Source organism: Serinus canaria, chromosome 1 (genome assembly GCF_022539315.1).
Source record: "Serinus canaria isolate serCan28SL12 chromosome 1, serCan2020, whole genome shotgun sequence".
In the NCBI taxonomy this organism is placed as follows: domain Eukaryota; kingdom Metazoa; phylum Chordata; class Aves; order Passeriformes; family Fringillidae; genus Serinus; species Serinus canaria.
In genome coordinates this window covers 24,195,310-24,219,919 of record NC_066313.1, presented here as the reverse complement: position 1 = coordinate 24,219,919, position 24,610 = coordinate 24,195,310, and the positions used below count along the sequence as shown (strand labels likewise).

Below are 24,610 nucleotides of genomic sequence, written 5' to 3'. Positions count from 1 at the left end.
CCTGTTCCTTCTTGCTGACCCCCACAACTGGGAAGAGGGTGGTCCCATGCCCTGAGGGATGTGCAGCTCAGGAATGTCATTGCTGAGTTAGAAAGCGGCACAGACTCAAAGCAGGCTGGTTTGCACAACAGCAGCTTTAATGTGAAAAACTCTTCTCTTTTTATAAACAGTTTTGATACATCCTACTTGATTAGCTAATTAACAAAAACATCTTTCTCACAAACAATCCTTAAGAAGAACAAAAAAACAGAGTAAGAAAACACCACCTGCAAGTTGGTTGTAACAACACGTTATCATCATTTCTCTACAAGTCCCTAAAAAGTCTCACAAGTCAGCTGTGGGAAAATTGATCTCATTTTCTCACTCTCTGACCAGGCTGTCCCACCTGCACAGGGACCATTATGGGCAAACCAAACTTTCACCAGCCTAGAAAAATCCTCATGTGAGAATCTCCCTGTCAAGCCCTGCAGTCTCATCTGCCAGCCCCAAGTGCTCTCCCTGCTATCTGGGCAGTGCTGGCAGTGTGCTTCCCATGCTGGCCTGTCCTGCCTTTAGCAGAAAGACAGGTATTCCTAAGAGAACAAACCACATACCATCAAGTCTGCAATGACACAGCCCACCCACCTCTCCCTTCATCTTTCTCAAACTGGGCTGCAGGGCAGCTCAGGCAGGGCTGTGATCCTAAGACTGTTCAGTAATAACGGCTTGGAAGAAAGGTGGGAAATGTCTGTTTGTAAAATCCCCTGCCAGGTTGAGAGCATCTTTCCTGAATCCTGAGGCTCAGGGGGACCTGGTAGCAGTTATGGTAAAAACTTACCTGGTTCCTGCCCCATCTTCCTGCCGTGGGAGAAGCCTGTCTGATCACACTTGGTGACTGTTTAGGGAATGGCAGCAATCCTTAACGCTGGAACAACTCAATGTATTTCCCAGCTGAGCTACCCCTGGACCTGCTTCACAGAGTTGCTGATTTCAGCCCCAATTAAGTAAGGCATGCTGGGCTCTGCAGCTTTCCTGAACACTGTGGGATTGTACAGCATGTTGCTGCACAGGAAATAATTCTTCATTGTAAACCCTGGAAGGGTGGGAGAAACACTGGGCAATCATCTGATGGAGTTTGCAGTAATTTGTATTTGTTCTTCCCCGATACCTTCTGGGCTGATCAGAGTGTGGCCAGCTGTCTGTGAAATATCTTCTTCATTCCCCTTTTCTCCTTCCAGATTTCAAGGCATTTGAAGAAGCTGCTGAACAATTCCAGCCCTATGTCAAGTTCTTTGCCACCTTTGACAAAGGGGTAAGCATCTACACATCTTCATGGTAGCTCATATTTGCCACCACCTGTTTGCTGCGAGCTCAGGATATTCCCAGATCTATTGCCTGGTTTCAGCTTCTCATTTTCAGTGTTCCTGGATTTTGTGGAGTGTAGTGATTACATATCCTCTGAACAGAGAGAGACAGTTTTCCCAGGAAAATCCTGGGAAGCTGTGTAGAAGCTGTAAAAAGCTTAGATGAAAAAATTCAAACAATTATTATCTCTCTTTCTGTAACCATTGTTTATAGATATAGTTCTCCAAAGTTTGCTATTCATAGTTCACCAGTGGTGTGAGATGTTTCTACTTTGAGACCAATCAAGTATCACCCCAGCAAGTCACATTGTAAAAAGACCCTCTACTTTCATTAAACATTTTTGCCTTCTGATCTACCTGAAGACTGGAGTCTTCTTTCCATCCCTGACTCAATAGCATCAGTGGTGTTGGTGTCTGCATTGATATTTTGACCCTGTTGCAAGATAGAAGGCAATTTCTGCAGCATGGAGACAGGTCCTGATGTGGGTTTGGAACCCAGCCTCTCCAGGTCAGCAGGCCCTGGGCTGTGGCTTTGCTCTGCCCCACTGCTTGACACCGGTAGTGTACGGGGCATCAGTGGGTTTTTAAATGAGGAAAGATCCATTTTGTGGGCCACCCCTAGGAGTGCATGCTCTGGGAGAAGCACCTTGATCTCAGCTCTGCCAGCAGCAAAGACTCTGGGTAGGCAAAGAGGCACATCAGGCTCTCTCACCTGTGACTTCTGCACTGCAACAGGTTGCCAAGAAGCTTGGCCTAAAGATGAATGAGGTGGACTTCTATGAACCCTTTATGGATGAGCCTGTTCACATCCCTGACAAGCCTTACTCAGAAGAGGAGCTGGTTGATTTTGTGAGAGAGCACAGAAGGTATGTAGCATGCAGGATGCTCCTGGACAAAATAAGTGGGTTAAGGTGTCTGTCATTGTGACCTTGCCTCTCTAGGGCATCACTCTCAAAAAACATTATTATGATGATTTTTTGACCCAGGTTTGAAATTGGGAAATTGCTGGTTTTTTCCTACTCCCAGAGGTGCAAGTATCCGTGCAGCAGTCATAGTTCACCACAAGAGAGCTGGGATAACACAGCTTCCCTCCTTCTGCTCTTCCTCCTCCCTGGTTAGTCCTCTCTCAAAAAGCACTGAGGCTGGAAGGCAGTGGAGAGTGAAATCTTTGCCCTAATTGCCCATGCTTTTAATTTAGGTCTATACAGAAGATGGCCCTCTCCAAGGCCTTTCAAGCCAAATGCAAATCCTGTCCAATCCCCTCCTTCCCAAAAGCAGCTTTACTGATTTACTAACGGGTATATCCCTCTCCTGGTGTCAGATATGTCTGGAGGCAGTCTCTGAGCTCAGACCAAGCTCAGAGGAACCACAATGGCCTAAGAGACTCCTGCTGACTGTAGGCACAGAGAAGAAGGCACAGCTGTTTTGGCTGTGTTGAGCCTCATGTGGGAACAATGCTGAGCACCTACAGTGTTTGATCAGCTCAGCAGGGGCTGTGGATGCTTGTGCTTTTTGCAGTCAGGTTTATTGCACAGTTGTTTAGGGACTCAGCTACAAAACTAGTCTGGAAGTCACTGGAGAGGCTGATCCTGTGTCAAAGCGCAGGGTTAAGTACAGGGGCACAACTACCCAGAGGTGCTATATTTTTATACCCTTAGAACCGTGCTTCTGGAGAGGGACACAGGCTACCTGCTGCTCCTACAACTGCACTTCTCAGCAGACAATCAAGGGGCCAGATGAGTTTGAGGAAAGCAGGGCCATCTACACGGAGAGGGGATCTCAAATCAGGCTCAGCTGGGGGTCTGTGTGCACACAGACAGGAGATCATCTCCAGAATCTGAGACCCACCAGAAAAAGCTCTCTACTTTTTCTGAAATATGAAGGGCTCCTCTATCTTCTGTGTACCCACAATTCACTTTGCTGACCTTCTAGGCTTCTTGGCCTCAGTCCTTCCCATTTTCTTTTCCCCAAGCTCTTTCTGTCAAGCAGCAGCATCAGAAGGCTGATTAAATACAGCCATCTAAATTCTATCCTAATAAGGCAAACTCTTCACCAGCACAAAATTGCAGTGGAATTTCTCCAAGACTTAGATATTTCAGGATGTTTTGTGGTGCTTGGTAGAAGCAAGGGGGTGGGCATGTATTTTGCAAGTGCCAAAGCTCAGAAAATAATTAAAAGGAGTCCATAAAACAACATGTCTGAGATCTCAAATCTGCCAAGATGCGGCAGGGGAAGAAGCCTGGAGTGACAGTGATATGTTCCCAGTAGCTCATGCTGAGCTTCTCAGAGCAGAAGTGCTTAATCCTGCCTTGCCACCAGTAAAGGACCTAAAGCCACAGGCTGGAATTAGTCAGAGATGGAGAGGATCTGTAGATTACAATGAAGCAACCACTCGGCAGGTGCCATGAGCTGGTTCCCTGCAGACAGCTCAGCTGGGCAGCTGCAGGCTGTGGTGGCAAGGTCCATCCTCTCCACAGAAGGTCAGGAAGCTGGTGCTCAGCACCATGGGGTGACCCATCCAAGGCTGCCCAGATGGGTGTCCATCTGAGCACGGTGGTCACTGCCACTCCAGGGTCCCAGCCCAGATTTCACTCTCAGTTGCACAAATACAAATTTCATGGGGCACTCTCTGGCTTGATGCCTCTTTCACATGCAAAGTGCTGGGGTTGGACCCCCACTCGTCTGCAGTTGTGGTGTAGCCACATGGGGGCTGAATTCTGGTCTCTCTTACTTACCCAAACCCCAGTCGCCTCACTCCTCCAACACAGGGGAGGATCCAGAGTCAACACAGCAGTCAGAACACGTGGGTGTGGTCAGATCCTTCCCACTGAGTTTCCTTTCTCCAACAGGAAAGGAAACTTCCCCCAGAGAACAGCTTGGGAAAGTGTCTTAAAAGCCAAGTACAAGTACGCCTACATAATACCCATTCACCTGATTTAATCTCTAGTTTTGGACCATCAACAATGAAAGGACTTGCTAGTTCAAAAACTGTATCCCTGATCTTGTGTTTGGTGGCTATTTCTTCAATTTCTATAGCTCTTTTTACCTTATCTATGTTTTGATGCTGAATGTACCAAATTGTAATGAATTCAGCACCTAAAATATGCATTGTATCAAAAGACCATTCTTATTTGTTTCATTTATACCTGCTACCTAATAATTTCTCTGGGCACCTGCTAACTCTTTTTTAAGAGGAACAATGATTAATACTTAAGGTAGGGAGAGAATCACAGAATATTCTGAGTTGGAAGGGACCCACAAGGATCATCAAGTCCAACTCTTAAACCTGTGCAGGGATCAAATCTGCAGCCTTAATGTCATTAGAGCCATGGTCATTTTCTAAGCTATCCACATTTTCTTTACCATTCCCATTTTTTAGAATACCTGCCAAAACCCTCTTCAGTCACCTCTTTCACAAGATAAAGAATTCTTATCTATTTAATCTTCACCAAATAGAGGTCCTTCTATACCTTCACTCACCACTCCCGTGCTTCCAAGTGCCTTTTTCAGCTGTCCATATCATTTCTGGGATGGCATGACCAGAACTGCACATAACTCCACTGTTGAGACTCACAGTGCAGCTGTCCACTGCCATAATGGTCTGTTTTACTCCCTGGCCATTTCCCAACTGCTTGCAACCTTCTTCCGGCCTTTTTCCTTTGGAGCTGATTCTTTCTCAATTTGTGACACCTGGGCCCCTTTCCTGAGAGGCAAAAATTAATTACAACTAATTTAGAACCAATTGCTGCACCTGTACAATCAGGGCTGGTTTTCTGCAAGTGTGTTACTTGCTATATGTCTGTCTATCATGCAGACACAAGTCTCAGGAGATCTTCCCTATCAACTTATGGTCAGGCCTTTGTTGGTTGCCAAAGAATTGGATTATGATAAGCAAATGCTGCCATATTCCTATTTCCCATCTTTTTCAGATTATGTGAGGATATGCTATGCATATGATCATGCCAAAAAATATGCTATGAATCTTAATTGGTGAATTCCCTCTCTCATGAAAACTGACCATTCATTTCCATCCTTCAATGTTATTAATCCACAGGAGATTCTCCTCCTCTGATCTAACTGGAGCTCAGTTCTGTGGCTCCTCAGGTCCATTAGGAACCTCTAAAAAATATTCCCTTGTTTCCATTGCCTTGTTTGTGAGGCAAACTGAAGCGACAGGTGACATATCTCACTGATTCCACCTGGGTCTGGCAACATGCTGCCACTCCTACCAATCTGTTCTATAACCTCACAGACTGACACTTCTCTTTGCAGCAGGTCCTGGGGCAGGTCAGCCAGGGAGACCTGCTCTGCTGGGGGATCCTTCCCAAACAGCTGATACCACAGCAAGCAGATGTGCAAAGGATGATTTGTGTTTGTCTTATATGGCTTGGTGTTCCTTGGGTGCCCCTCTCACACCACAGTCAACTCTCAACCTGCCAGACTTCCTGCTACAGATGTGTCTGAAGATTAATCTTTTTTCCTTCATGAACTACTTCTCAAAAAAAAATTCTTTGACCAGTCTTAGCATTTAAATTTTCTTGTCAGTAGTTGTTAGGATCCAAATTTTCTTCCCAGAGTTAATTCTGTCTTCTTTGCTTCCACAGAGGTGGCAAAGATTTCTGTTCTGAAAGTATGCTGGGGGTGAAACCAAGACAAAGGGGGGACAAAGTCCATTAGGAATGTCCCAGGGACTCCAAAACAAAAGTGATTGTTGTCTCATGCTCTCAGCACATACAGAGTCTGCCATGTGTGGGATTAATTCATCAGCACATCCCAGCACAGAGAGGTGTCTCATCTTCCCAAGCAGAAATAGTGGCTGCAGTGACTCCAGTGAACCATGGGCAGGGTTTTATCACCAAAAATAAAGGCATAAATTGACCAACAGTGCCCCCATTCTTGCCTTCAAAATGTGGTGTCTGACTCCAGCCACCAGCCAAACCTGCCCGTGGTGACCTTTCCCGTGCTGCTGACAGTGTCACGTGTGGCAGTGCTGGATATGTCCTCAAAGAGCATTTCTGTCTCCCTTTCAGGGCCACCTTGAGGAAGCTGCGCCCAGAGGACATGTTTGAGACATGGGTAAGCACGTGTGGTGGGAACCATCATGTCCCCTGCCAGCTTCCAACAAGAAACTGCTGCTCAAGAGCTGTAGGCTCTGCCTGGGCAAAACGTTACCTTTCCTTCCTTGCAAAGTTATTCTCTCTCTTCTGGGAAAAAGGGAAAGCCTTGTCTGTGCTGCCTAGTGCCTCACTTCAAACAGGGTGCTCAAAGGCTTTGAGCAGCAGCGATGGAGAGCTGGGCTGGCTCCTGCTTGCTTCTCAGAGGGAAGGAAGAGGGAAAGCTAAGCAGTGTGCCAGGCAGGTGTGGGGCCTGTGAGTGATCCTGCCCAAGGATGCTCCATCTCAGCTAAGTGCTGAGGATACTAGAGATGCTGGTAGGGTGATTTCTGTGACCTGCTCACTGGGTGAGCTATGGACATTGTGCAGATGCCTCATGGAAACTCACAGAATCATAGACTGGTTTGGGTTCAAAGGGACCTTAAAGATCATCTGGTTCCAATCCCCTGCTGTGGCAGGGACACCTTCCACTAGACCAGGTTGCTCAAAGCCCCATCCAACCTGACCCTGCTCACTTCCAGGGGTTGGGGCACCCATTCTCTGGACAACCGGTTCTAATGCCTCACTACCCTCACAGTAAGGAATTGCTTCCAAACATCCAGTCTAAATCTACCCTCTTTCAGTTTAAATCCATTCTCCCCCATCCTGTCACTACATGTCCTTGTAAAAGTACAAGAGCACTTGAACAATTCAAAATGGAAGTGAAGGCAGGCAGTACAGTTAATTATACAGATCTCGAAGCAGATTGTGTATTGACTGCACTTCTCACAGGGCAAGCAAGATGCAAATCTGCAATTGTGAAGAACTAACCTGTATTTTGGCCCATATCACACACAGAGGACTCTTGGGGTCTGCAGGGGTGGGGAAGAGAAGGGTGAAAATGAAAGAAAAATTGTGTACAATGAAATTATCCCTCCAATGTGAGTGAATATGGTGTTAAAAGCTAGTCAGGGACTCTCAAGTGCCAGATGAATGAAAAAACAAAGCTGAACAGGTGCTTTACAGACACTAAGGAAGATGCAGTCATTCTTCCAAAAGACTTGACACATTTATAACATCATTTAGATGTCCCCTTCTTGGCTGTGTAACATGAAACACCGCAGGACTCCAAAGTGGCAAAAACCTTGGGAGTCTTTAATATAGCAAGGCAAGAGGTAATAAAACTGAACCAGGAGTTATGAGTCACTTAGGCACAATAGCTTTTCATTTTGTTTTGAAATACAAATTCTGTATAGAACACAGCTTCCAAGATCCACCAAAGCCCCTTCAAGGTTTTTAATGGCACTTCAGCAGGACCCAAATTACACTTGGTTACACTAGCAGTGGTTTCACTTTCATACTGGCCATATTCTAAAACAGCCTCATGAAAAGTGTGAATTCCCAGTGGTGGGATGCTTGCTCAACCAGCAGCCTGGGAATACAGAGCTTGCCTCTGCTACGAGCAGTGGGCTCATAGCTACAGAAGACAGGGGGCTGGATTCTGATCTCACTGCCAGTTCACAACATCCTCACTGCCTTCCCTGGAGTCAGTCCAGTTTTGTTTGCTTCCTTGTCAGCCAGAACAGAGCTGCATTATATTGGTACATACATGTAATTATATATGGCATATAGAGATATACTTTTTATTTTGCTGTCTGATAAAGCTGCTGGTGAATATGAAGAAAAAGCAAGAGTGTAAATTTTGCCAGTTGTAAGTGGTCTGAATCCCAAGTAAATCTGCCTGGAATGTCTCAGTGAAAACGTATTCCCTGAAGACATCCACAAAGGCTGAGCATCCACTATTGTTTTTAAAGATAATGTTTTCCACTTAATCTTTCAGGGGGTTTTTTCCCTTTCAGCATTTGATGGTGGCTTTTTCACCTCTGGGCTCAGAAGGGAAAAGAAATTAGCATTTAGATGGGAATTTTTGCTTGCATTAAAACCAATTGAAATGGAAACTGGGACCCGACAGCGGGTGAGGAAGGCGAAACCGATCCATGGGATAATTCAGAGATGACATTCATAGCAGGCAGATGATGAACCGGCCAGCAGATCCATTGGCCTTTGCCAATATCATTACTCATGTGTTTCATGGAGAAAAGTAATCCACCAGGCTGTAGTTTCTGTCCTCCACTCACTGGAGCCCTGAAATGAGTCCCCCCACTCAATTTCCCTCACTGTTCTTGGAGACCCTCACCTAAAGCAGAAACACTTCACCTCCAAAGAGGGGCCCAAATGAGCCACTTTGCCTCTCATATTGTGAGAAAAACCTCCTTTGCTGGCCCCAAAGGAGCTGAGCATGGTGGTAGATATTTGTTTCCTTGCAAACCATCCCCTGAGAGCTCTAAATTAATGAGGATAGGTGGTCTCAGGCATGAAGGGGGAGCCTCTATTCTCATCCTAGAGAGCCCTTGACCTTTTCTGCAGAGAAACTTTTGCCTTACATCATCAGAAGCTCCCTTGCCATTGCCATCATGGTGCCCACCTAATTTTTATCTGAAGAGTTTCAGCAACACTACCCAAACTACCCCCTTCAGCACTAAATACCTTCATGAGTCAGCCTCACCTCAGCTCCCATTTCTGGTTTCTCAGTGGGGCTCTAGTCAAGCCTCCCTTTGTAATTGCCCTTTTTGAAGGCATCCCACTGCTCCTACCTCCAGCAATCTCCCAGACTCTGTCCTCCCTCCCTGGCCCATCAGTAATAGTTGTGTTGTTTCCAGGAGGATGACATGGAGGGTATTCACATCGTAGCCTTTGCTGAAGAGGATGACCCAGGTAGGAGCCCATTTTCTTCCCTGTGTGACTCTCCATCCTTCAGGAAAGTGTATTTTCATGTGCTTTGTTTGTATTGCAAACACCTACTGGGTGTTTATGCTAGCAGGTGTGCTAACCAGGACTCACATTTTGGATTTAAATAGATGATTGCCTGGGGAAAAAAAAAAAAAGTCATTCCTTCCGCCGCACTACCAGGATTTGCTCCCTAACTCTGTATCCATCTTGCTGTGCAGCTCTTGGAGAGTGCTGAGGGCTGGGTGTGGGATAGGCATGCGGGAAGGGAAACAAAAGCCACCGGCTCCTGAAAAGCCGTGGCATCCGCGCTTCTCAGAGCCATCAGCAAATCGGAAAGCTTTGGCCTCTTGGGGGCTCAGTTCCTCCTCACCACGAGAAAATAGTGACATTGTTTCACTCCACGGAAGGATTATGGGGCTTAATTCATGTGTAACTAATTTCAATACCCGAGGAGGATGCTTGAAATTAAAAGCCTTATTATCAAAAGAAAGCGCTGGGAGACAGCATTTTAATGAGAACTATAAACAACTCCTGTGCACATAGGGGAGCCAGGGAAGCTGGAAACCCCACAAGCAAAAAGTGCCTGTGCATTTGCAGGAGAGTTGCAGTGGTTCATATATCATTTCAGATGGTTTTGAGTTCCTGGAAATCCTGAAGCAGGTTGCCAGGGACAACACGGACAATCCCGACCTGAGCATTGTCTGGATTGACCCCGATGACTTTCCTTTGGTGAGTGGCAGAGGCTCTTTGCCTTTCTTGGTTTAATTCATGGATGGGATGGGCATGGGGGGGTGTGGGGGGGCGTGTATGTGCACACAGGAGTGCAGGAATTGCCCCAGGGAATGTGGGACAGGGAAGGAGGGGAAACTGGACCACGGGCCCTTGAAAGCTGCTTGTTTGGGTCTGCCTCCCAAGAAGGAGCTGTGTTGGGAACACCCCCGGAGGAGTCGGCGCCTCCCTTGGCCATGTGTGGCAGCCCAAGCTTGCGTTCAGCCTCTCCTTTCTCCATGCACACATGGATGCACACTCCTCCCTGCCCAGCCCAGCTGACTGAATGGAGCCTTGCAAACACCCCTGACTGAGCCTTGTGTCTCGCTCCTGCAGCTCATCACTTACTGGGAGAAGACCTTCAAGATCGACCTGTTCAGGCCACAGATCGGGGTGGTGAACGTCACAGATGTGAGTAGCACGTGCCCAGAAAATCCAGTGATCCCAAAACTAGGGTGCTGGAAAGGTTGGGTCCTGAAGGACACCGGAATCCAGTGGGATTTCCACTGTTAAGTGCAGGTAAAACAGGGAAAAAACATGAAGGCCTCCCCCTTCCCATATGCCCCAGGGTTTGTAACACCTCCGATGCCAGGCTTGAGGGCTTTAGTCTGAGTGTGTTTCTGCTGCCAAGTCACACACAAACCACATCTGCTGGGGACAGCACCAGCCTCCGTGGCCTGGGATTCAGGGCTTTGCCCAGTTTGGTTTCAAGATCTTGCATTTCCACCCCGACTCAGAGCACTCACCTTTGTCCATTCCCTGCTCCGACAGTTTGGGTGGCTTTGTGGAGGAAAAAGTGTGTGTAGGGGGAAAAGCAAGCCATGCTTAGGGGAGGAGAAGAGGAGTAAAAGGAGGTTGTTTTTTTCTACAGAAGCAAAAGGGCACAGCTTGAGTGTAGGAGGGAAAGATTATCCCCAGCAGATGACAGGGAGAAGAAACTGCACAGCTTGAAAAAAGCTAAATAAATACACAGCTTTAACAGAAGTACAGCATAAACTGGTATTCCAGGGATCCTGCTGCTGTAAGGAGGGTGCACTGGCATTCATCCAGGCCCTCCTCCCCTTCAGCCACTGCTGTGCAGGTGGTGCTGGCGGGATTTGGGTGGGAAGAGGAGACCTGCCTGCCCCACACCTGGTGGCAGTGAAGGTTTCCACACCATCCCACAGGAGCAGCTGCAGAGGGAGACCTGAAGAGGCAGAGGTGCTACTTTGGCACAGCTGAGGGAGCAACAGTGCCCACAGCACCCACAGCTGTGCTATTGGGACAAGTTTCTAGCAGCTAGTGTTTCCACTGGGGTAGCCTTCGAGCCAGAAGTCATGGGACTGATCTCAGGTTGTCCATACACTGGGATCTTTTAAGGCAGGTGGGAGAGGGACCCGTCTGACCCTCACCAGTGGAGATCTCAGGAGAGCTGCTGAGTGCAATGTAACAGCCCTGACACTGAGAGAAACCATTCTCTCCTCTTTCTGACAATTGCAGTCCAGATGATCAGAGAGCCCGTAATGCAGCATGCTCCTGCCTAAACTGTTACCTCAGTTTATTTTTAACATTTAAGTGCTGGGTGTTTGTTTTAATCTCTTTAAAATGAACCTGTGTGGGTATGTAAGTGTCTCTAGAAGCAGAAATCTTCCCACCACAGAAGTGTTTGTAAATTGGTGCTTGACTTCATGTTTGAAATTTGAGTCATAAGTGAACTTGATGTTTCATCAGAAGAGAACAGAGAGGGACTTAAAATTGGGACAAATGTGCGGGGCTGGGTGCTGGTTTGGCTCAACACTGACCTTGCTTCCAGCCTCCACATCCTCTCTCCTGTACTGCCCCAGAAAAAGAGGGACAGCAAGGGTGTACAGGATGTGCCTCCCGTTAGAACAGATGCTGCAAGGCTGTAACATGGGAGACCTGGTGGGGAAGGCAAAGCAATGGAGTCGTGAAGAAAGCAGAGCCCCTGGATCTAGCTCGTCCCACTGAGGTGGTTGAGAGGCTGACTTGCGAGTCAGGGAGTAGTTTCAGCCCTGGCTGCATGTGAGCTTTTTGCCTGTAATAGAGCAGTGCTCCACCAGACCATGGGGCAGACACATAGAGAGTGAGGACACAGTGAGTTATTGCTCCTTAGCAGAACTGTTAAGGGCGAGACAAAAGGAAAAAGGGCCAAAATAGCACCTGTCACCTAAGACCATGAGAGAAATGAACGGGCAAGCCAGAAAGAGAGCCCAAGCCTTCCACTCTTATGCCCTTAAGACAGTATCTCCCTTCGTTGTATTTACTGTGACTGGTCATGTTTAAGTCAAGTCACAGCTACATTAAACAGCACTCAATGGAAGTTCATGGAAGTGGGATTATCAGTGGCATGAGAATCATATAGAAAGCAGAATTAGGTAAGAACATATGCCTTATTATTCAGCAGTCACTCAGGGACCTGTAAAAACTCATGCATTACCTGGCTTTGATAAAGTAAATGTTTCAGGCTGTTGATTACAGTATTTGCAGGTTTTGTTTCATTCCTCTTAAGTCCTTTCTTTATTTCTCAGGAGAGATTTAAGAAAGTTCTAGGTTGGCAGGTGATATCTAAAACAAACATTGAGCTCATTTTATTATTTCAGTGTTACATCACTGCATTCAGCCAAGTTACACAGGTACAAAGTGGGACTTACACAACAGAGTGAAAATAAACACTGCTGTTGGCTTCAGTGGACATAACCCTTGTGACCCCATCACTTCTGTAAAAACCTGCCAATGCAAACACCAGAGCTCCCAGCAGCCCCAACTGGCTCATCACATTGTGGTGGCTGTGGCTCAGGACTAGGGCCACGATGCCCTGAAAAATATCACTGCTTTATTTGCACAGCACCTTCTTGAGGTGAAATGGAGCCACTCCTCTTCCCATTATTTAAAAGTGTCACTTTTTTCTGCACAAGCAGTCCTGAGGTTAGGAACATTAACATTTGAGTGAAGCAAGGACTGCATGCCTCTCCAGGGCTCTTTTTTATTGCAGTTCTGGTGATTTAGGAGGAAAATACTGTATGGGAGATACGGCTTTCCTTGAGCAGAAATTGGTCTGGCTTTTTAGCAAGCCATAAATCAAAGAGAATTAAGTACCACAGACAGGGAAAGAAGTTGGATGCATTTGCAAAAGCTGGTAGTTGTCTTCTGATATGTGAAGTTGCTTCTGCAACATCAAATGCTGAATGAGATAACCTCACAGCGCCTCTGCAAAACAGGAGGCTGATCATGTTTTATGGAGAGGAGACAGTGAACACAAAGAGGCTTATCCAGCATTTACCCAAGGAACCTAGAGCACAGCAGAGAGGAAAACTTTCATTTCTAGACCAAATAATCTTGGAGACCAAATAATCTTGCTGTCCCTGGGTAACAGACACAAATTTGTCATTGTCTTCTCACTGAATTCTCCCATCCCTTTTGGTTTATGGAAGTAATGCAGACAGCTGGGGGCAAAGAGCAGGGGCACCTGCAGTCCAGGGCACTGGTGTTTCTCACCACTCTTCAGCTGAAATCTGTGGTGTGTATGGGAGCATGGCTGAGATGATCTAAGGGAAGGGTCTTCCAAGAGCAGGAACCATTATCACACATGGAGAGTCCAGAGCAAGGTCCGGAGGCAAGATGATTGTAAAAGAGGCTGGGGAAAAAGGGTGCTGGCAGGGGGTTGTGAAGGCTCCAAGGAAGAGGTCCCAGGAGGGTTCTGGATGGAAGGAGGGAACCACTGTGATGTGTTGCAAACTGGGGTGATGCAGCATATGCTGGCAGAGGTCTCTTTGATATCTCTTTACCCAGACTTGGAGCCTACAGAACGGTCCAGATAGAGTGAGGAATGCATCAGGTGGGCAATGCTCCTGCTCACAGCTACAGGCAGCAGGCACACATCTCATCAGGGCACACAGCACCACACACTCCTGAAAACTTCTGACCAGTCCCACTCCCCTGGTCAGACACAGCAGCACTCCAGGGGGAAGTGGGGATCCCAATGCATGGGCAGAGAGACGCTCTGGCTGAGCCTGCCCACAGGCTGTAGAAAGAGGGAGCCAATGCCTGCATCCCAGCCGTGCTCCTGCCTCACCCCTCCAGTAGTTGTGTCCCGCCTCTTCCCTGTGTCCCCGAGGGCAGCTAACCCCTCATCACCTGTCCCCACAGGCTGACAGCGTCTGGATGGACATCAGAGATGATGACGACCTGCCCACAGCCGAGGAGCTGGAGGACTGGATAGAGGACGTGCTTTCTGGGAAGATAAACACCGAAGATGACGACGACGATGAAGATGACGACGATGATGATGACGACGATGATGACGACGACGACGATGATGACGACGATGACGACGACGATGATGATGATGACGACTAACTGTGACTCTGTGCAGTTTGACTTGTGGGGCCCGAGAGCCCTGGCCCTGCGGCAGGTCCCTCCATTGGAAGACCTTTGTTTGAGCATCAGCAAGCACCGCTGCTCCTCTTTCCCCCCCGGCCCCGCTCCCCCTGCCCTCGCCCTTGCCGGGAGCCCCTCGCCTGATTCCCAGCGGTGCTGAGCCCCGGGACTGCCCCTGCGGAGGGCAGCACCTGCAGGCACCCAGCACCGCTGCAAATCACGCCTCCTTAGTAAGGACAGTAGGAATCTGCAGGGAATCTGCCCCGAGTGTCCCAGGGCAGGAGAAAAGTGCCTGCCTGCTTGCTGCCAGAGGGACGCAGGGAGCCAGTTTGTATTTTCTGTGTTCATCAGCCCAGCACTTAACATCCAAAGACCAAATCTCACTACAAGACATAGGGAAAACCCTAACTGTAAAGTCTAGCCCTTTTATTAAACACAATGCCCTTTGCAGCTACTCTGCCAAGACCACTCAATCCTGCAAATTCTGCTGTGGGAGTCTGTAGCTACTCCCTAACATGCTAAGAGCCAGAAAAATGCTTTGGGAGGGGAGGGAGGTTTTAAGGATGCTATTAAAGTTTTCAGTGATTCCACATAATGACAGGATATTCTTGTCTGGCAGCGCAATGCAAACCCAAACACAGGATCCCCTGTCTGAACCTCTTTCTACTTGAAAGCTGGAGTCAGTGCAGGGGCCCTGAGATGAGACACCAAGCTCGTGAGTTCCTGAACCGCTGGACAGTCTGGTCCAGCTCTGAGCCCAGTGTGAGTCCAAACCACTGAGTCTGAAGATCATGGCACTGAGCCAAGCCAATGAAAACATCCTCAGGGGCCCACCCTGAAGCACTCCTATTCCCCATGACCTTCCAGCTTTTGCTGACTCTTCACCCAAAGCCCATGTAGCATCTTTTCCCATGATCAAGATGTCAGGAGGTAACACATCCATCCAAACATATTAGACAGTGGATGAGTTGTGTTGGAGCGTGAGCAGCAGAGGGATGCAAGCTCTTTGGCTTTTGAGTATTTAGTTGCACAGTTACTCCCTGCTCAGAGGCTCAGATATCCCATGTGAGAAGCCTCGTTTGACTGCAGGCTGAGGAGGAGTTCAGGGTGCCAGTTTGCAGGCAAGGGGGTCACTCACAAAGCCCAGGCAGGGTCCGTCCCACGGTCCTGGCGAGTGCAGCACCATCCATGTGCAGGTCACCTTGGCAGCATTGGGTCTCCCTGCTTTGCCGTGCTGGCAGATTTCAATTGTCTCAGCTTCTTATGTTTGGCAGTAGTGCAATGAATGGAGAGTTCAGAGATGGTGTTATCTTTATAAATACATTTATAGAGATGTTCTGCAGTTGTCCAGAGTTACTAGCATAGGTAGTGTACACATCCCCTCTCTTGTTACAAACAAAAAACATTGTTCTGACCATCCTTATACTGGCTTAGGACAGAGGGACGTGATGTGAGGGGAAATAACAGTGTGAGGGACAGAAGAATCAGATTTACACAAATGTCAAGCTTGGTGAGAAACAAGGTTTACACACTATATATTTCCTTTATCAGATGAACTGCAAAGCAAGGTTTTATAGATTTTTTTTTTTCCTGCCTGTTGATCAGTTTCTTTGACTCCCTCTCTACATTAGTTGAAATAGAAATTTGAAACTACTGGTATGAAAAGCTGAACTATTGATATGTTCCCATATGTGCCATATCCCCATACTGGAAAATACCAGTATGAACAACACATAGCTGGATTTCTCATTGTCTCTATGTTCTAGAATAATGCTGTGCTAACATGGTAGATGGCTGTAGGCCAAGTTAGCTCCTTGCTGAGCATCAAACCCTCGACATGTGCTTTTCAGACACAGCCTGTTAAAAGAGTAGACAAGGCAGCAAAGCCCCCAGGTCAACCATTTACTCTTCTGTGCTTTCTTATGATTGTCTAGAAGATGAACCAAGTTTGTTCAGGGAGAACAATCAACTGGTTGCTCTGAGGTGATGAATAACTTTCAAAAGTCTTGAAATTCAGTGAGCTCTTAGCATGGAGGTCTCCTCCTCTCTTCCACTCACACCCTACTCTCTGCTGGCTGACAGGGTGCCCAGCACTCTCCTGCTTTTTCCTCAGGGTTTGCTGGAGTAGCCCAGCTCAGAGAGGGAGCGAGCAGGACTCAAGGTCTCATTCACCCACACTGGTAAGGAGCAAGAAGAGGCCGAAGTGGCCCTTGTGGCACCCCATCTCCTGGCCTGTGATTTAGGGACAGCTACTGACCTGAGAAAAGAACTAGCTTATTTTTACCTTTGGGCTATTCCCAGGAGCAAATCATGCACAGTTTCACCCTGCATAAGGTAACAGCCTGCAGTGGCTGACCAGTCACTCCAAACACAAAGAATAGAGAAAAGTTCCTCTACTGCCTTTCCTTACCGGCACAATCTCCAGACGTGCCAAGTGCCTGAGTGCTCTCTGTGTGCTCCTCTCCCCCTGTGGATGCCCCTCTGCTCTGAAGTGCCCCACTCTAGATGCTCTGAGAGGCACAGATTATCCAGGCAGAGCAGGTAGACCCTGCAGACAGCACTAGGGACATGTTCAAGTGCACAGGTGTTTCACAGGCACTTGAACACGTCAAAGCAAGAGACCTCTAGGGGGAAAAGAAATAAATAATGTAGAAGTGTAGAGGCTGAACTCATACTGGGGAGTGGTGCCAGTTGTTTATGGAAAGTTTCCCTTGAGTTATGCAGGAAAGAGCTAATCCTACAACTGCCACTCCTTCATGGTGCCAGGGATGGGGCTGCCTTTCTTTCTCTCTCTTCCCTCAGTCTGCCATTACAGTTCTCCGCATCTTCTTTGCCCACAAACAGGACCTGTTTATCCTCAGCTTTCAGGACAGTCACATAAAAAGTTAGGAAAGCATTGCCACAGAGGAAGGATTGCAGCAATGAGGATGGGTGAGCAGCAAAGCTTTTCCCATTATCACCTTCTCTGCCCCAAGATCCTGATGACCAAACAGCCGAAGGACACAGTGCCCCCTGTGAAGGAGAGGGCAGCTTGAATTTGAATGTTTTGCTTGCAGGGACAGGTAAGACAGTGGTATGGGGATGAGACACAGGACCCCAGGCCCAGGTGCTCCTGGACTCCTCTGTCACAAGTAGGACCACCTGGCTTTTAAAAGGCACTGGTGGCCCTGAGGAGCAAAGCCAGCCTAACCCTGCCCACAACACACTGAGAAGAAAGAGTCAGCACATTTGTATGAGGAACCTGCAAAAAATCCCTTTATTAAAAAAATACAGATTGTGTACATGGGCAGCACTGAGTGCATAACAAGCACATCTCTCTTCACAAATAGCTCTTTTGCTCCAGCATGTTAACTAGACATATTAAACAGGTTTATATACAGATAAAGACAGGAATTGTATTTTGCCCTCATCCAGCCACAAATGCTTCAAGCTGATCCATTTCTTCATAGAATCATTCAATCATTTTGGTTGGAAAAGTCCCCTAAGATCATTGAGTGTGACCATTAACCCACCACTGTCAAGTTATTCCCCAGAGTATTCCAACATGTGGTCCTGTCTGTCCTGTGACAATGAGGACCCTCCTAACATGTTATTTGTGGCAAGAACACCAAGTTATGCAGCACATTCTCCCAGTCCCCAGACACAGGGCTGGAGTGCACAGCTAGCTGAGGGATTTGTTTGGGGTGTTGTACCACAGCACAGCCTGTGCTGCTCATGGGCAACAATCAAGGGAGAAGGAAACCCATCAGGAGCAGCACACTGCAGCTCTCATAGTGCAGCATGCAGGAGAAAGTTTTGCCTTTGCAGCAGTCACTGATGTAGAGGCTCTGTGAACCCAAAAGTGCTCCGAGTTTATGTCAGCCATTTGGGAAACAGCTGCAGGAGGAAAGGACAAGAGAGGCACTCTGGAAATCGCAGATTACTCCATGTTTTCAGGGTCAGCAGTTTTTGTGATGTTTCTGAGGAGTGATGAGTCTCCTGTCTCCCTTGAGAAAGGAACAGCCCCATAGTGAAACCAGAGATCTCAGCTGCTTCCCGTCCCAGAACGAAGCTGCTGAGCCAGACACCAGAGCCGAGGACACCAGCTGCTTCTCCGTGTCTGTCTGCACATCGCACCTAAAGGAATGACGGATCCATCACAGAGACCAAACAGAAAACATCTCCTTTTATTCCCTGGAAAAGAATTAATTAGACAGGAACATATCACTTCCCAGCTGCCACTGACTTACAGTCTTGTGAAAAGAGGCCAAGATTGCATCTGGATTCCTCTCCACTGCAGCCAAGCTTTGGCTTTGAGGAAGTCCCACACGCAGCCAGTTGCACACCGATGCCTGGACTTGAGGGGCTGAAGAGGAGGATGGAAAACAGGCAAGAAGCACCCCAGGCTTCTGAGGCAAAGCTCATGGCCTCCTGGCTGCTTTCACACCCCAGGTACACCCATGCCATGCTGTGCAAGAGCAGCTGCTGGAAACTGGAAAGAGCAGAGCACAGCAGGACGGATAACTGACCTCGGTAAGGAGGCTGTGCCACCAACACTGTGGACCCAAGGCTCCGGGTCAACTCACTGCACTGCAGCATCCCCTGCCTTCTCCCCACTCCTTTGTGCCACTGACCTCTAGCAAAGCAGCCCTTGGCTGGTCAGCACTCCTGGGGACAGCCACTCTCACTCCTCTTTGGCAGCAAATGACATCAAATGACAATGGGGACCATGGGGCAGGGCCCAGGGCAGAGTCTTGGCCCAGTTCCCAGAACACTCCGCCAGGTTTAAAAGGTGCTAAGCTGTTTAAAGGGAAAAACAAAAAGCTACAGAGCTTCCTTGCAGCTTGAAGACTCATTTCGGGAATCACATTACAAACTGCCTTTGGGATGGAAGCAAAGATCCTTCCGGTGCCTCGCTCCCTGCTTTCTCTTGCCAAGCCCCTGTGATAAAGGGGATCAGCAAAGCACTCAAAGGGCATTGTCCCTAATGCTATGGAAAACAAGAAAACAGCTTTTCCACCTTCTTTTCATGCCTCTTGACATACTATTCTTCTGACCCTCACTGGCTCCCCGAATTTATTTTCTCTCTCCATTTCTATGTACCCATCTTCCTTCCTTCCTTCCTTCCTTCCTTCCTTCCTTCCTTCCTTCCTTCCTTCCGCCACTTCCTTCCGCCACTTCCTTCCGCCACTTCCTTCCGCCACTTCCTTCCGCCACTTCCTTCCGCCACTTCCTTCCCAATTCTGCAGCCACTTCCTTCCAGTCCTTCCTTCCTTCCTCCTTCCTTCCTTCATTCTTCCTTCCTTCATTCCTTCCTTCCTTCCTTACCGTATCCTTACGTAAGTCCTTCTGGCTTCCTTCCTTCCGGTTCCTTCCTCCATTCCTTCCTTCCTTCCTTCCTCCTTCCTCCTGCCTTCCTCTTCCTCCTTCCTTCCTCCTCCTGTCCTTCCTCCTTCCTCCGTCCTTCCTTCCCCTTCCTTCCTTCCTTCCTTCCTTCCTTCCTTCCTTCTTCTCAACCCACCCCCATAGCACATGGTACTGAGGGTCACTGAAGGACAGAGCCCTTCCCTGCCCTACTGCCCCTTCCCCAGCCTAGGGAGAAGCAGCCTCCCTCACACCACTGCCATGAGTCTGTGCTGGATCCCAGCTGTGAACGGGAGGAGGGACAACATTTCCTTTCTGAGGAGAAAGATGTCTGGACAAGGCTTTTATTCTGAGGGGGACAGGTGAGACATGCTCAGGGAAAAGCCATTTCACCAGCCTGGGCAGAAGTAGCAGAATCTTTTCGTGGACCTCTTTTCCTGCTGTCCCAAAATCTAGAAGAGCCACAGCCCTGCAACCAAGCCCTGACTGCTGTCACTGGGGGAAGAGACCAGTAACACCCAGTGCCACCAGCAATCACACCACCACACCATCTGGGCAGAAGACAAGTGACGTGGCTTCACATGAAAGAAATAAGCCCTGAGGGTTAAATGAGCTGACTTTGCTGGAGGGGGTATCCCACAGCAGCCAGGAAGCCAGCTCCCTGCCAGAGACTCCCAGTGGCTGTCCTGACTGAGCCCACCCTTAGTCGTGGGTGGAAATTCACTTAAATAGCCATGGACAACCTCATGTGCTTTTGGATTTGGAGGAAGCTCAGTTTGAATCAGGTCCCTCCCTCAGTAGCACAGTTGGAAAATAAAGTGATGTTTGACCAGAGAGCCGCCCTGAAATTTGCCTGGTGTTGGATTTTGATTTTTGCTTTAAAATTCAATTCAACATTTGCAGAATGTTCAAATTCACTTCTCTTGCCAGTGATCAAGAGAGAGGTTATTGAACAACAAAAGTAGCTAAATGTTTGAGGAACATTTTAGTCCCCACAAGATGAAGTTGCTAAAGGAATTTGCACAGCTTCCCACAGTCTAGTTACTGAATTACTAAACCAGTTTCTCACAACCACTTACAAAGCAAAATTATAATCAACTGTAGGATCTGGTATTATGAGTACTCAGGAATGAGCTTTTACAAAATAGAAGCTAAAAGGTTTGCAGATCTGTTTCACATCTGTGGCCCAGATATAATCAGCTCCTTCTTGTTCCCTCTTCTAAAGCATGCCCACAGCCTCTGACTTGTGCTGAAGAGAGGTCCAAAGGGCCATACCATTCTGAATGTCTCTTAAAACTTTCAAAGAGGCTGAATCAAATGTGCTTTGTAAAAAACACATCTCCCTTCTCCCCATGCATCCACTTTTCATTTGTGCTACCTTTTTAAATAACAAGGGGAAAAAAAAAGGAAAAAAAGGCAAGCAAGACTAGATGTTTAAGCATTTGTAAATCTGATTCTTGCCTTTGTAAGAGACTTTAAATATTTCAATTTACAGAGTAGCTTCATGCCTAGAGCAATTTGTGGTGTCTCAGTATTTTTTTTAAATCTTTGTGCCTTCATGTTCCTCAGGATGCTGGAGGGAAAACCCACACCCTAAACTCTAAAGTCCCATCCACTGACTTCACACTGCCTTGTGTTTCTGTCTCTCCGGAGGCTTTGCTTCTTGCTCTGTATTTTGATATGTAAGCAAGGTGGATGCATTGAGCTACCTCAAATGCGCATCCACAAGGTAAAAATTTTCTTCCTCCTTCCTCTTTAAGCTGTATTTAGTGCTGCCCACACAGAGCCCAAAGAGTGATTGTTCCCTCTGTCCTGGCTGAGGTCTCTGCAGCAAGCACCAGTTCTCCTTCTCCTGCGGACAGCACCCTTGGACTTTGGGAGGCCACCAAGAAGCAGGGCCACCATGGAGGGCTCCTGGGGGCCCCAGGCTGTTCACATTAACTGAGCTGGAACCAGAGCAAGCCCCAGGTCCTGTCCAGCATCTTCATTCAGGTCTCCAGATCCTGGAGGAAGGGAAGATCAGCTCAGGGCTTTGGAGCAGGCTGGCAGTTTTGCAGCACGTCCCAACCTGAACACAGACTAGGATGTGAGCAGTAGCTGAGGGGGGGAAACCCAAACACCCCATAACCTTTTACAAGTTCATTATAGAGAGGGACAGGGAGATGGGGATAAACAGGAAAACAGCTTTCTTCCCATTTAAGGTACTCCCCACTTTCCTAGCACCACGTCAGTATAAACTAGCACACCAACTCACATCAGGGCTGCAAAACTTGTTACAGCTTTTCAGAGCAACTGGGGTAACCTTGTTCACAGCTAATGATTTATGCATATGCCATCACCCCGCTACACCATCCCTGCTCCTGCAGACACGTTGTGCTCAGTGCTCTCTTGTCTCTCAGCACCTCCTGACCCAGCAGTCCATGGATGCACATGTGAAAAGGGAATGGATGTCCTTGCCCCAGTGGATTATCTGTCAGTACCGGAAAGGACTGTAACCTAAACCCATCCCCTTCCCAATCCAACATAAACTCAGGAGTGCTGTTGAAAGCCAAATCAAAGCACTCTGCTAAGCCAACTCCCAGTATACCTTCCCTTCCTGGATGCTGTTGTAAGACACCATGTCCTGCTGAGAGATCCCCTTCCCTCGCACCTACCCCACCTGTTCCGAGCTCCAGGACCCCTTGGAAACCCTTGGAGTTCAACACCTCCTGTACTTCCCAGGAGTTGAGACCTGGGGCTGAGACAGCAGAGCCAGTTCATAGCACGAGGAGGTGTTTGGAGGTTTGAAGCCCTGCCAACCTCCACACGTCTCACTGAACTATTAATTCAATAACAATATCTGTATTTTATGTATATCTGTATTTTATGAGTATCTGTAAATTCAGCTAACAATATTCAGCTCACATGGCAAGGTGCTGCTAGTTCTTCAAGCAAGGCTCTGGAGCCAGCTGCTGAAGGTGACAAATCCCTTTCTTACCCCATTTATGTTATGCCCTGACTGGATGTGGCCCCTATGCCCCACAGATTCCTACTTCACTCCCCACAGCTGATGTTTTCTCAGTGTCCACAGCTGAGAGGCCTGGTCCCATCACCTACCAGAGTGAATCTTCATGTGAATTAAGCCACAGCTCAGCCACCAAATACCCGCAGCAGTGGTTGGTGCTGTGCTGTCTCAGGGCAGCCAGTGTCCTATGCCCATATGGTCAAGAAGGGCACTGCAGGAGAGGCATCTCCTCAAGTCCAGTATGTTCCTCAGGCAAAAGGTGCTTACCTCTGGTTCAAGATGCCTGGTCCGTCCAAGTGGTTGGTTTTTTCCAGTAAAAACCTCCATCCCCTTTCTGTCAGAGGTTTGGGTCTGTAAAACATAACCCAACGTTGCACCTGAGGCTCCACCACACCTCAAAGGTCTGAGCAACCTCAGTGAAAAGACTTGACCAAACCAGATCAGCTCCCTCAGCTCTAATTTCTGCTGAGCTACATACCACAGCCCTTTATGATTCAGGTATGTGAGCTCTGGGTGAAGGCCAAGGGAACCAGTCCCTCTAGCAGAGCCTGTTCCTTCCATCAGCTTCCGCAGCCCAGAGCAGGACACAAAGCACCACAACTGGCAGCAGCCAGGTGTTGATTTGGTATCAGCACTAGCCCAGAAATGAAACAGAGCGTGCTGAACTCACATGTAAAGACACAGCTCACAGCTAAGAGCCTGGAACGAGGCTGACAAGCCCAGTATCTTGTTTATGCCAAATTCCTGCTGCTTCCAGCTTCCCATGACACACCTGCAGCCCGCTCCCACAGAGCGTTTCCTCCATGGCCCCAGTCCAACAAGTCAGGTCTTCCTCTGGTGGCAGGAGGGCACCAGCAATGGCTGCAGCCCCATCTCAGCCTCTGCTGGGCAGCAGCAGTGCTCTTCCCCTTCCCTGGCCATCCCTGGGAGCTGACCTGCAAACACTGCAGGGCTGGGCACTGCTGAAGCACCAGTGGGATGAGAAGGACAGATCAAAAGCAAAGAACAAGGCAGGGCAGGAGGCAGAACAGAGTACAGCCCCATCCCACCCTTCCTGCTTCCTCCCAGGCCTTAGTTCAGCACTCTCTAGCCCAAATACAAGCAGAGATTTACCCATGTGGCTCTCTCCACAGGCACTGATGTCTGTGCTGCTTATCTTCACAACTGCTGCACTATTTTTCACTGAAGAGCAGCATCCTGTGGATTTTCCCAGCAGCTGAAGCCACCAAGGAGATTTGCTGGCCTGGCCTGAAGAGTGGGCAGCAAAGAACATCTAGACAAAAAGCTGCTCCCACATTTCCTTGGGCACAGCTGAGCCCAAGGAAAGCCCATCTTTTTGAGCTCTTGGTGTGCTGGAGATGGAAACTGATGGTGGGGAAGGCCACACCCAGAGATGCTGTTGAGGTGAGATTCCCTGCACCTTTTTTTAGCAGAGCACAGGCTTGCATCCACACAAACAAGGAGCACTGGCTTTTCTGCCTCTCGCCACTCCTCCTCCCCACCAGAGCCAAATAAGGAACTCGGCAGCAAATCCTGCACTTCATAATTTGTGTGCAAACTATGAGAACACAGGAGGCAGAAAAACCAGTTCCCACTCCAGTCATGCCCCCCCACACCCCCACTTCCCCAGCTGCATTTGCTTCCATCATTTGAGATTTCAGGTGTTCAAAGCAGTCACTTACCAGTCTTCCTTCAGGACTGATAAATGAGTTTGCATTTTACTGTGGCAGGGCAGACCAGAAATGCCCAGAAATGAGGGTGACAAAAAGACAGCCTCAAAAAAGCTAAACCACATGTTTGGAGGGCCCCTCCTGCCCACAGCTAAGGAATGCTTGAAGACCAGAAGAGCTTTTTTGTCTCAAAGGGTAAAAGAAAGGAGTGGGACAATCAAA

The 24,610-nt window shown here is 48.2% G+C and overlaps 1 protein-coding gene across 1 annotated transcript in view; it reads left to right on the top strand.

The window, feature by feature from the left end:
* The window catches only part of CASQ2 (calsequestrin 2), a 34,735-nt gene extending 18,751 nt beyond the window's left edge, over nt 1-15,984 (top strand). Inside the window, exons 5-11 of the mRNA XM_009102575.4 lie at nt 1,218-1,291; nt 2,079-2,209; nt 6,374-6,419; nt 9,157-9,211; nt 9,855-9,955; nt 10,331-10,405; nt 14,141-15,984. Of these exons, the coding sequence (XP_009100823.1) occupies nt 1,218-1,291; nt 2,079-2,209; nt 6,374-6,419; nt 9,157-9,211; nt 9,855-9,955; nt 10,331-10,405; nt 14,141-14,350 (692 nt within the window). The 3' untranslated portion in view covers nt 14,351-15,984. The remainder of the gene's footprint in view (nt 1-1,217; nt 1,292-2,078; nt 2,210-6,373; nt 6,420-9,156; nt 9,212-9,854; nt 9,956-10,330; nt 10,406-14,140) is intronic.
* The last annotated feature ends 8,626 nt before the right edge of the window (nt 15,985-24,610 follow it).